Source organism: Phoenix dactylifera, chromosome 3 (genome assembly GCF_051530095.1).
Source record: "Phoenix dactylifera cultivar Ajwa chromosome 3, Ajwa_hap1_PhDact_Kaust_v1.1, whole genome shotgun sequence".
Taxonomy (NCBI): domain Eukaryota; kingdom Viridiplantae; phylum Streptophyta; class Magnoliopsida; order Arecales; family Arecaceae; genus Phoenix; species Phoenix dactylifera.
In genome coordinates, this window is record NC_143192.1 from 2,269,047 (window position 1) to 2,282,561 (window position 13,515).

The 13,515-nt window shown below is 36.4% G+C and overlaps 1 protein-coding gene across 2 annotated transcripts in view; it reads left to right on the plus strand.

Annotated features, from left to right (window-relative positions):
• Nucleotides 1-11,401, plus strand: part of CPSF160 (cleavage and polyadenylation specificity factor 160) — a 78,914-nt gene extending 67,513 nt beyond the window's left edge. Inside the window, exons 22-26 of one of the 2 annotated variants that reach the window (XM_008793742.6) lie at nucleotides 152-283; nucleotides 417-590; nucleotides 4,971-5,156; nucleotides 8,663-9,048; nucleotides 10,589-11,401. In XM_008793742.6, coding sequence (XP_008791964.3) covers nucleotides 152-283; nucleotides 417-590; nucleotides 4,971-5,156; nucleotides 8,663-9,048; nucleotides 10,589-10,703 — 993 coding nt within the window. In that variant the 3' untranslated portion in view covers nucleotides 10,704-11,401. Of the gene's footprint in view, nucleotides 1-151; nucleotides 284-413; nucleotides 591-4,970; nucleotides 5,157-8,662; nucleotides 9,049-10,588 lie in introns of both variants that reach the window. The other variant, XM_008793741.6, reaches the window with a different exon arrangement.
• The last annotated feature ends 2,114 nt before the right edge of the window (nucleotides 11,402-13,515 follow it).

Below are 13,515 nucleotides of genomic sequence, written 5' to 3' on the forward strand. Positions count from 1 at the left end.
GGGGTTGTTGGGGAAGATAGGATATTGAGTAATTAGAGAAAAGAAATGATGCCACTTATTATATATTTTATGTTTGATTTTGATGCTGGACTGATCTTGTTTTACTGCAAGAGTTCTTATTCTTAATTTTTCATTGCCTTGTAAACTTTAGAATACAACAACAAGGGAAAATGAAAGTCTTTTGGCCATTGGGACAGCTTATGTGCAAGGGGAGGATGTAGCTGCTCGAGGCAGAGTGCTGCTGTATTCTTTTAGCAAAAATTCTGAGAATTCCCAGAATCTGGTATAACTTATTTATTTATTTTTTTTTTTTTTTTGTTGTCAAAATAACAGTTGCTGCTTAGCAATTTATTTTATTTCCATTTTGGCCTCCATTACAAATTTTCTTTTTTCAACCCTGCAATACATCTTAGCAGGTTTTAGAGGTTTACTCTAAGGAGTTGAAGGGAGCTGTCTCAGCTTTAGCAGCTCTTCAAGGTCACTTACTGATAGCATCTGGCCCAAAAATTACCTTGCACAAGTGGACTGGTTCCGAGCTGAATGGGGTTGCATTCTATGATGCTCCTCTACATGTTGTGAGCTTGAACATTGTGAGTATTTATGTCCCATGGCCATACAATTTATACTTTCTAGATTATTCAGAAATGTGGTTGGTTGATACATTTATCACCATTGTTGCATATTATCATGGGAATAAGAAGAAAAAGGAAAGAGAGAAAGGAAGGGTGAAGAAAAGAATGTAAGTAAACAGGTAAAGAAAGAAAAAGAAAATAGAAAGAAAGAAGGGAAGGAAAGAAGAAGAAATGGAAAGATAAATGTACATAAAGACACCAATACACAAACATGGATCTCTAATCACAGACAACAGACTTTCCAGTAGTAACTTTTCTGAATCTTTCTTTTGATCGGATCAGTTAACTGTCCTTATGGGGGTGAGGTAGCTTATGGACCAACAAAAGTTTTTTAGTCAGTGGACTTCCTTAGAGAAGTAGTTGGAGAAATGATTGATCAAGAAGAATAATTTAAAGACAATAATTTAGGGAAATGATTTATGTACTAATCAATTCTGTCTTTAAAAATCTGTCATCTCATTACTATATAACAAATCATGTATAAAATTATCTAAATCAAATGAAGCAGCATTACTTAAAAAACTTCCTGTCCTTATTTGTCACTAGCTATTATTTACAATATGTGAACTAATAATTGCATTGGGCTTCTCAAGGGAGTTGGAAGGAATGTAGAATTCCATCATATATTGGATTGTCATGTTATATAATTAAGGGTGTTTGCTTCTAATGCTTTAATGGTTCCAAATTTATTTATGCATCAGTGCAAGATTTATTTGATGTCAAGATATAAGTGGAATTATTTGATGTTGAGTCGTGCGTGAACTAGGCCAATCTAGTTAATTTTCAGATACACAATTTAGGATCATGGCCCAATTTATAGGCTTATTAGCTTGATCCAATTTCTAGTTTAAACTAATATGACGGAATAAGGTAAGGTCAATTTTCTTTGAGACCTCAAATTATATTAGAGCTTTTTGAGTTATCTCTAGGATGAGTAAATTTTCTTTTGGATGCTGAAATGATCTGGTACGGCATTTGGATACAGCACATTCCATCAGATCCACAGTTGCAAAATTTGGCTCAGCTCCTATTAAGAAGGAAAGGAGAGAAAGGAAGGGAAGAAGAAGACAAAGGAAAGAAAGAAAGGAAGGGAGAAGAAAAAGAAAGGAAAGAAAGAAGAAAAAGTAACAAGAGAAAGGAAGAGAAAACAAAAGTAAAGTAAGGAAAAAACGAAGAAAAAAGGAAAGAAAAAAAGAAGAGTGGAAGGGAAAAAGGGTAAGAGGTCCAAACCAGGACAAACAGGGTCGAACCAAGCAGAACTGCCCGATTCTGCTCGGTTTGGGAGGTCCACCCCTCTTTCCAATCTGAACCACCAAACTGTCCCGATAACCTACCGGTTCGGCTCGGTATGCCCCAAATTGGGCATGTTCAAGATGGTTCATCTTACCTTGCCTATAACTAATATTTTAAAGTTGTGTTTTTCCATGTAAGTTTCTCCAAGTAAATATCTAAAGCTTAGTTTTTTACCCAAAAAATGGAAAATGTAAAGCTTCGTGTTTGGAAGTCTCAGTTTCAAAGTATTCTCCATGTTACCTTCCGAGAATGAATGGAAATCCATTTAAGCTTGCATGCTGTTGGTATGAGATACTAGATAGAGAATTGTTGGGGTTATATATAATTTTGCTGCTAGGAGAGAAAAAAGTAGCATGATGATACTAGCATATCTAACAGCTGTGCATAGATAGTAGTATGTTTCTTGAAGTCAATTCAGAGAATCACTCAAGTGAAACTATGTTATAGACTTGGTCATGCATAGTTTTTTTGTTATCTATATACTTGAGGTTGCTATTGATTATTAATTCATTTCTTGAAAGTTGGGTGCAAGACTTTTTATGATTCTATAATTCAAATGATGGATCAAACTTGTGCTTGTGAAGGCTGAGGTAGATAAAAGATGGATGTAAAATTTGGAATAGTTTAATGATATACATTATTAGAATGGAGGCTTAAGCAGTGATAAAGATGAAATCTCTGATCTAGGTTTCAGCACTTGTTTCAGCAATTTTACGCATGCAAACTTGCATGTGCATACAAGTAGACTTGCCCATGCATATGCATGCACACAGGCATGAAGTTTAAGTTGTTACCATTCTAGGTGATATGGGGTGTACTCTATAGGCCTGATAGGGTAGCAGCAAGGTTTTAATATCAATATCAGGGCTAGTAATGGTTTTGGCTGGAACTGATACTGCTCCTTCCTGTACCTTTTATGGTAAAAGGCTTCATAACGGTCCCATACTAGAATGCCCAGAAACTTTTTTCTTTTTTAAAAGTGTTTTTTTATTTCTATGCATACTAAGGGTCAATGATCAATCAACTAGCAATATTTAGAAGTGGAAAATGGCAAATATAGTATAATGCAGGGTTTGCCATACTGGGCCGAACCGGACGGTACACCCCGTATCATACCGTTTCAGTATCAGTACCTAGTACGGGAGGCAACCGGCATTCGGTATACTGAAAAGACTCCATATTGTACCAACACAGCGCTAATGTGGCACTAGTATGGGATTTGGTATCGAGACGGCAAACCTTAGTTGTGAAGAAAATGTACTTTATAATGTTATAAAAGGAAAATACAATGGTCAAGAAACTAGCAGTAGAGCTAAGCCTCTTACGAAATGCTTAAGGGCGCCTTATGACACCCAGTTTGCCCCCTTGTTCCTGCACATTTTTTCAGAAAAATTTTGAAGTTGTTAGGATGCCTTGGGTACTGGTCAAACCGGTCTCGGTAGTGGGTGGTATCGACTAGTTTCAGCCAGGACACATGGTAGATGCATCGCACTGGCTAGGTTAGGTTTCTATACCAGTCGGTACCGGCTGGTATCGACCCAATCCAATCGGAATGCCCCAACTTAACCTATTTTGGTGACTTGGTGGCATCCGGATACCCATTTTTAGCCTAAACAGTATGATACCAATTGTACTGCCTTGTTTTGGCGGTATTAAAACTGTGGGTTGTAGTACTGTTGAGAGAGTTGATATACCCCCCTATGCTGACACATTATGCCATCTATTATGCCAGCTTCAATAGTGTACCCAGTGTCCGTATGGGATTACGATGTACCATACCAGAAAGGTATTGGTTTGGTGCCTCATACCAAGACCTAAAACATCTCACCCGTCGCATGTATTATTGGACAAAAACACAGACATACACAATTTCGTGACATAATTTCTTATTTGTTTGATTATATCTATGGTCGTAATCAAGAACATTTTTGTAATGGCGATGAGTGTATATGCCTTTTGAAGGGGAAAGAAAAGCTAAAATATCACTTTATCTGTTCAGGCTGGTTAAGGGCCACCATAATATACGTAAAATGTTGCAATATGTTGACCTTTATACACTTTTATGGAAACTGTAGAAAGATCTGTTTCAGACATACTAAGATATGAGGTTTATGTTTTACTAGTCATATTAAAGAATTTTCGTTAGTTTAGGACACTTTCTCAATCATGCATTGAAGTGCAACAAATCAATTGAAAAAATCAGGCATCCCATATAAAGAGGACCAGGAATGATGCTCTCATGGTCATCTACATCTACAAATAATATATAATTTGAAAAACAAAAATCAAATGGGATAAGGTGCCTGTAATACAATGTGGACAAAATCTAATGGATATTCTTCCCAGAAATTTTGTATCAGAATAATAATTAACTACTTTTTTCTTTTGATGGTTATCACATCTTTTTCTTCTAACAGACAGTTTGATCAGGAGGATTTCTTCATTTTGATGATAGACAACAGTAGGTAATCTGGAAGAGGTCACAGGGCATAATGTTTGGTAGAAAATATAAAATTATTAAACTTATAGAAGACTTCCAAATTAAGTCTGATTTATTCTTATTACTTGGTTTTCTATGAACATCTAAGGACAGCATGATCGTAAAGTCAGAGCAATTCAGCTGCAGAGTGATCCTTTTTTTAGTTTATTTTAGGTTGCTTTAATTTAGACATTTATTTGATAAAGAAGTGATCCTATCATCTAAGCTGATCATTTTTTTGATTAGAAGGTTAACTTTCTACCCGGCCAAGCTAATATTGGCATTTTTTTAGGCATTATTATCAGAATATTCTTAGTCTATAACTGTGGCTCACAACCACTCATATTTGTGGTATGTGCCCTGAACTTTCAAGCATGTCAATACCGGTTTGTGCTTGTACTTTGGGAGTAGCAACAATCATTTGCTAATGACCTGTGAAGTGTTAGATGCCCGAGTAAAATTGATCAGTTTTGTCTTTTTGTTATTGTTGAGGACCTCCATTCCTAAGGAAGTAATTAAAACATCTTTTATTCTAAGAATGAGGTTATAACTTATAATTGTTCCAGGTCAAAAACTTTATCCTCTTGGGCGACATCCACAAAAGCATATACTTTCTGAATTGGAAAGAGCAAGGTGCTCAATTGAGCTTGCTGGCTAAGGATTTTGGCACTCTTGATTGTTATGCAACTGAATTTCTGATTGATGGGAGTACATTGAGTCTTGTAGTTTCAGATGATCAGAAAAACATTCAGGTGACTGCCTACTTCTATGAATCATGCTTTGCTTGATTTGGACAAAAATTCTCATATGATTTGCTTATTAGTTTTTTACTTGTTTACCATGTTGCCATTTGCATCTTAATGTCAGAATGGATATCTTCTATAAAGATTGCCATGTTTTAGTTATAATTATCTCATGCATTTGATTTCCTTGCGTTGGATTTGGTTAAGCATCATAAAAAAGTGCTGGATAATGTTCTTGCTAGAGGTAGAGATAGATATGATTGGTTAGACTTGAGCTAGAAATTGGTGAAAAAATTAATAAGTTTTTCTAAATTGAGACTCGATCTAGATCTACAGGTCTCATTTATCCTTATTATTTGATGTTTACAAATGTTTAATGGTAGAACCAAGGTCTCCAAAATTGATTCTATGACTTGTACCGTTAGGTACTGGTTCCATACATTTCAATACCATACTGACACATGGTATGCAAGATGTATACCAGTCAATGTCTGCCGAACCAGTACTGGTAGGCATACCGGTGGCCTACCGAACCGGTTTGGTACCGGTTCAGGCCGTACCGTACCAGTACCACTGGTTCGGACGGATTTCGGCTACAGCGCGCGCACGCTGTGGTCACTGAAGGCATACCGGTGCAATCCGGTCCGGTTAGTGACCGGACTGGTCCGGTACATGCTGAACCGGCTGGTACAGGCTGGTTTAGCATACCATGGTACCAGTAAGGTATAGATTTAACTAAAGATTATTTTGTCTTTTTATTTTTTTGAGTTTTTTTGGCTTTAGTTTTAAGATGCAAGAACTCAAATATAGGGTTTTTATGTTTTACTTGTATGTTTAATCTCTTTTTGCTCTCTAGTGGTTTCAGGATATAGATTGTGAATGTTGTGTCCTATTCATCTACTAATCTGTATGACTCAAATAGCCACCCTAATACCGATGCTCAATCTAATATTGGGCTGGCAGTCCCATTGTAGGAAGATGGAGGCGGCAAACTATAACCTGTAATATGGGTAAGGCTATGGAGGATCATAACCACTCGAATTTGATACCTTAGATGAAAGGTATGTGTACAATTTGTGTGGAATAGTATTTGGTGTATGTTGATGTTCCCAAGTATTCGGCGAATCTTAGGATATCTAGGGTTCCTTCTCCATGTGCCATGTCATCAACTGTATCAATGCCTTGTCCAGAACCTTACATGATGTTGTATTCTTGTAGCCTTGTGGTTTGCATTCTGCTTGACACAGAGTGAAATAGGAATTGCCAATGAATGGGCTTACACCAATGGCTTTGAGTCACAGACAACCCTGTCCAATCGACTGCTATCTCCCTCACCACCAAATCGATCATTGCTACTCGTACCGCTAGATGTTCTGGGCAACCAATCATTTGAGGGCTCAACAGTCTCAAAATTTGAGTGAACCGATTCCTCATCAACCCTCTCTAATGGATTTGCAATTGTCTTTCCCTCTTTTTTTTTTGGTTCTGAGTGGATGTTTGGGGCATCACCTTCTTTTCCTTGTCGGCCCACTGAAATGACTCAACTGGGTGGCTTGATTAGGCCCACCACCTTGACTAGCCTGTGGACCGCGGTGACCTCTCCTCATCATCTCCTTGTCATATCTGTAGCTTGAGGTCTCAGACATAAGAGTCAAGCTTTGATCCTTACCAGCTCTTCCTTTTCATATTAATACAATTATTAATCATCATTTACTTAAAGCATCAATTATTACTTTTTACTACATATGCATAAAAGCATAAAACCAGGTATACAATTTATAAATATGATGAAAAACATAATACAAGTGAATGTAAATATAAGAAAAAGAATAAATACCTTGGTTTTTGGTCATGGAATCAATGCTAAAGGGAATAGTTAGTGGCACATTTGATCTCTAGTTAACTAAGAAGTTTGAGAAAACAATCCATTTGATTCCCTCCAAATTTGTCTGTTGACCTTAGCTATAAAAAAAGGAGAAATTATAAAAAAAAAAGGCTTTACAAGTACAAATGAAATTGTCTCAAGGCTTGAACAATTTCTTAAATGCGACCCTATAATTATAAGCCATGATTATCTATTTTTTTTGCAGTATGAATGATTATCTCTTAATCATAAGATCAATTGGAACTATTTTTTTTATTAAAAAAAATGTCATGCACCTGTATTTGGCAATTAATCTTAAGCTAGAGTTGATAAGTTACAACCCTCTATTATAAATGAACCTCTTTATAGGACACATCAAATGGATTTCTTCAGATCTCAAACTTACTGAGCTCGCAGCAGCTCACATAGTTGCAGACCCAGTTTCCTTGCTACCAAAATATGTTCAAATAAACTAAAAGATGTTATCTTGTGGTTGATGGAGATTAGATTGAGTTCTGATCCTTCACAATACACAAACACAGTGCGAGAGACAGATGGAGGGAGAGGTAGCTTTACCTCAAGGTGGTGCCTCTCCTTTAGTCCTCCAGCCATATGCCTATATCTTAAACTTGTAGACAGGGCGATAGGGGACCAGCAAGAGAGAGGATCTCAAGAGCAAGAGGAAGGGTATGAAGGCTCTCCACCCCTGTACATGGGACGGTATGGCTAACTCTGGCTGAAATGTGTCATAGAGAATGAGGTATTTAAGCACAAACATAGCAGGACCTAAGTAATAGTGGAACTTCCTTTAGTTGTGAAAAAATATCACTTTGTAGAGTGTCTCAACTCAAGTCTGAACTATTGGTAGTCTAAAGCAATGGTTTCTTCAGTGCTTTTGATAAAAATCCATCCTTACTCTCCATGTCTGATGATATTATGCCCCAAGAAATAGAAAGAAGGGCGGTTGCTTAATTATATTGGGCAGCATTTCCCACTTGGCTAATCTTAAGCAGGTTGTACCCACCCTAGGTGGTCTCCTGTATTTTATCCCACTTTATGGGGTGCAATAGCCCAATATATAGGCTGTGGTCCTCTCATGTTAGATGTGTTTCACATGTACTGGCTATTTTATGAGCATACAATCTACAAAGCAATATGCAAGTGGTCTTCACAGTATTTTGTTTATCTGGGAAATTTAATGATTAATCGGTAGTATTTTGATTAGAAGATCAAAGCTAATGAATGCCAGCTGAATACCGTACCGTCAGCCATTATCATTGCTTCTTCGATCCATGTGGAACCTTGTTGTATTTCTATATCTCCAAGCAAGTGTAAGTTTGAATTATTTATGTATTTGAGATTGTTGCCTGCCTTTACTTTTAATTGGAGTTCTAGAAATTGATGTGAGATTCTGATTGCTTGTCTTTAAATTAAAAAAAAAAAAAAAAGATTGTTGTAATGTACAGCCTACAATATTTTGCACTTCAAATCACAACTGAGTCAACAAATTCTTTTGCTTACTCCAAAGAAGGCAAGCAATAATGCAGCAAGTAAAAACAATACTTTAAAACAATAATCTCATGGTGATCTTTCCATATCAATCAGATAGCCCTCTTTCCACGTGGTAATTTAAATTTGCCTTTAAATGCAGATCTTCTATTATGCGCCAAAAATGCTGGAAAGTTGGAAAGGGCAGAAGCTTCTATGTAGGGCAGAATTTCATGCTGGAGCCCATGTAACAAAGTTCTTGCGGTTGCAGATGCTCCCCACCTCTGCTGATCGAACCACTGCAGCAACTGGATCTGACAAAACCAATCGATTTGCTCTTTTGTTCGGCACACTAGATGGGAGCATTGGTTGCATTGCACCTCTAGATGAGCTCACTTTCCGCAGGCTTCAGACCCTACAGAGGAAGCTAGTAGATGCTGTTCCTCATGTATGTGGTCTAAACCCTAGATCATTCCGACAGTTCCGTGCAAATGGAAAGGCACATCGTCCTGGCCCTGACAATATGGTAGATTGTGAGCTTCTTTCCCAGTAAGTACAGTTTTCGGTCTTTCATGCCTATTACAAAGTATGTAGTTCACTTTATATTTTCGTTTCATGAACCATATCTCTTAAAATGCTGTCGGGGAGAAGCAATTAATCATGACTATTATTTTTTTGGTGTTGCTATTTGTATGATTCGTTTGTCTTGCTATTCCAAATTCGGGAATATTCAAGGTAACACTGGTGTATTCGTAAAGGCATTTTAGCTATGGCCTTTATAGACACTTAACTTGATTACAACTATTTGCTTAGTTGAGGACCTACAGCATATCGTTCTTCTTCAAAATATAGGTTAACATGAACCAGTCCTCTAACTATCACTAGATCAAGGAAACAAGACAATAGCCCAGTGGTTGCATCTCTCCTGTTGAGGGGAAGATCCAACATACTGTGTTTCCCAAATGTTTGAAATCGGTAATTCATCAATCATTACTATGAAATGCATGTTATAGTATGATTGATTCAGCTTGTTACAGATGCTCTCTTCATCTGCTTATCATATGCCTATATTTTAACTATTTCTTGTTTTGTACTTACTCTTATATCTTTAAGTGGAAAATATTGTTGGTCTTTTCAGTCACAAAATTGGTGGCTTGTACAGAAAGTGCTATCTGCTAACATAATTGTGTTATTGGGAAACATGAATGCAAACTTCTCTTTATGGCAAAAAATAAAATAAGCAAACTTAACAGGCTTTTGATTCTTAGTGGATCGTCAATGGCATTCAGCCTTTTTGAAACTAGTACGGTGGATAGTTCGATCAAGGTCTCCCAGTTGCCAGTAGAGTTTGGCATTGGATGTCAGCAAGGTAGGTTAGACTAGTGGGACTTTTGATTTAGACAGGGTCAAGTAGTGGCTGAACTGGCTGATAGTGCTAACAAAAGTAGGCCTAACTGATGTCTAGAGTGTCAAGCATATAAGATATGTAGCGCGATTACATAACTATGACTCCTTTTCTGCCGATGAAGGCTAGTGATAGACAATTGATTCCACCTGATAGTAAGAATGCACAGAGAAAACTGCAATATTACCTGTGTTATTGCCTTATTAAAATATTTCATTATTCTTACTACTAAATCAAACAGTTAGTTGTTTCTTAGGAATTTCAACCTTAACCAACCCTGTTCACACATGTATGTGGATCGACCTGGATTAGAAGTATAGTTGATTAAGGATTCAGAGAAGTCTGTGACTGGATAAGATAGATGTCAGATCTTCAGAGTTAATGCTGAAACATCTAAAGATGGAACCTTTAGGGAAGAGAGGGGATAACTGTAAAACATTGAAGGCCTGCTACAAACTACCTGGTTGATTAAGCACCTAACATTCATGAAACTACAGAGCAACTCTATGTGGATTCTGATTTAAAAACTCTAGATTAAGACAATAAGAAGCAAGTCCTATATGGGGAACAACGTTCATGTTTGATGTTGTGTTATTTGCTGTAGAAAGATAATGCCTATTCTATTATCAAAATTTCTTTGTTAATCAACATGACTTAATCATCCAATTTTCGTATGTATTGCAGTTATGAAATGCTACCACTGGATGAACAGCTAGAGATTGCTCAGCAAATTGGAACTACCCGTTCACAAATTCTTTCCAACTTAAATGATCTATCACTTGGAACGAGTTTCCTGTGACAACAGCGGTGACTTTCTTATCTCAATTATCTACCATATCTGGGCTTTTGGCGGAACATTGCTAGCACTCAATGGGGATGCTGTCTTCTTTTTTTGGGGGGGTACATAATGGGGATGATGTCTTCAACCCTAAACCCGATATAGCATCTGTGCTGAACCACCCCCAGCACAGGCAGATGTCATTTCATCAACAGCAAACTGCCTTTTAACCTGGATGTGTGCTATGAGATGTGACACTAGATATGGCATGTGGAGTGGATGATGCACCTATTCAGCAGTTTTAACTAAATGAAGCTGGATGGTGGAAAGAATAAACCTGGCAATGAGCTGATGACGTGTTGCAGGCTGCAACTACATGTGCAGATGTGCTTTCACGCCCTTTGTCCTGCCACTTGCTGTCTAAACAGACACTAGTAGTTATTCTGAAACCTTTGTTTATTATGTCTACTTGAGCTCACAAATAGCTCATAGCTCATGACTTGTACCATTTGTCGGTCAGAAAGTCAGTGTATTATATCATTGATTGGTATTCTCTAGTACTTGCAATGAGATCAATGTGAAAACATTTCAAGCATGAATTCTTTCTTTGATAGAACTTTCAAGTATTAGTTCTGTATTGCGGATACAAGATTGTAAAATACATTGAAGGAAAAAGAACAGGGCTATAATGGAGTATTCCTGAATCTGTTTTTGTGTTATTTTTGCATATTCATTCAATGAAGGTTCAAGGGTTCCTGAACAATATGGCATGGTTCATAATTCATAGATATCCTGCCTCTTTAATAATCTATGAATTTAGAAGCAAAACTAACCAGCTTGTCCTTTTCCTTTTGTTAAATTTTAGAATAAGACTATTTATCTTATATATAAGATCAATTTCTGATCATTTTTAAGTTTTTTTTTCTTCTTAAGTTTCACAACTTTTTGCTTCTAGTATCACACCATTGCATTCTAGTTTGCTGGAAGGCCTACAAAAGCAACTGAAGAAAAGCAAAAACAAGTGCTACATGTCATTTCACTTGCCTAATATCAGATTTTATTGTGTTAGGCAAATGGAGTCTGTAATTTTTTTATAGTTCTAGAAGTCGAATTTGAGAATTAGTGTAAAATAAATATCTGAATTTTAAAACATTGGATGTTATTTGATCGATCAAATATGCCTATAGCTCATGAATCAGTTGTTCTGGAAAATGCGTACTTGTTGTCATCCAAAACAGAAGTTTTAAACAGCATGATACATTACTTTGATCGGTATATGTATTAGAGGAAACTGAAACAGTTGGAATATGAGTTCTATGTTTTAAATTTCTAGGTGAAGATCAATGGTTTGGATTCTCAGTTTATAAAGCATACAATTTTTATTTAGCACAGTAGATCTATTGCTCATTTTTGAATGAGTTTATGCACAAGGGATCTACAAGACATGATTTTTGGATTATGAGCATATTAGATATAGTTGATCTTAACCACCGTATCTTACCCGATGGTTTAGATCTTATTTTTAATGCCCCATGTTCCAATTTGACCAGATCGAATTTTGCCTCAAATCTGGCCGGTCTTGCTGTACTCTCAAATACAAGATGGAGAGGAGATTTTTCTGGATTTCAAGGAGGGGTCTGCAAAATGAAAATATAAAATACGGGATATGATCTGTATGGTCTACAAACAAAAATGTTATACATTTTGAAGACATCCTATGCATCAAGTCTTCCCAAAAAATGACTTCATGCATAGGCAAGGAGACTCCCAATCATGTAAATTTTTATTTATAAGCATCTTAAACTTCATAGACCATATGTAAAGATTTTTGGTCTTGTCTGATATTGCTTTTATTTCTTATTTTTATTTTTAATAACAAACTCATAGAAACAAAACAAAAAAAAAATGATACTATTATTTTCATTTTCTATTTTTCATAAATCATCTTATTATTTTTTTAAAAAACATATTTTTATTTTCATTGTTTTCAAAAATAAGTAATTGATTTCTTTATCACCACCACTAACACTTCATTACCGCCACTATCACTACCATCATCATTATCACCACTACCACTATCGCCACTGTCATCTCCACTACTATCATTGTTGCCATTGTCGCCACAATTGTCTCCACCACTACAATTATTGTAGTCGCAGCCATCATTTTCACCACCATCACCACATTACCATTGTCGCTCTTGACACCACTACTGCTACAGCCTTCTCCACTATCTACATTAGACTACACACCACGGACACACACTTAGAGTAAACAAGTTAGGCCACTCACTAAAAGTTACATTTTTGTTAAAAGGTTTAATAATTCAAAACCAATAGTACTCTATCTAAATTGGAGATTCAAAATGTTGATTGTGATCTACAAAATTGAAAATGTCTAGAGCTCAGAATCATATGTTTTGGTGGTTTATAAGTTACACACATCAAGTAGTTGCAAAAATAGATTCTTTTGATGACATGAGACAATGTTTTATAGCTTTTGTTATGATGTAAGTATTAAAACCTACCTGAATTTTGACAATGTGTTCAAGAATGCTTAGATCAATGTGTGATTTTAACTCTGGGTACTCCGTCATACATTTTATTACACTGTTAAAATTAATACTCCACAGTTCTGCATCCACTTGATGCATGGATAGAGATTTCCAGAACATATGTTTTTGTGATTGCTGGGCATTTTTAGTAGTTTGGACATGATTGATGGTTTAGAACTCAAACTTTGGTGGACCATCATTTATTTGTAGATCATTAAATATTTTATCAACGTTCTAAGCAATTAGTGCATAGTCCAACTCTCTCTTTCTGTGTGTGCT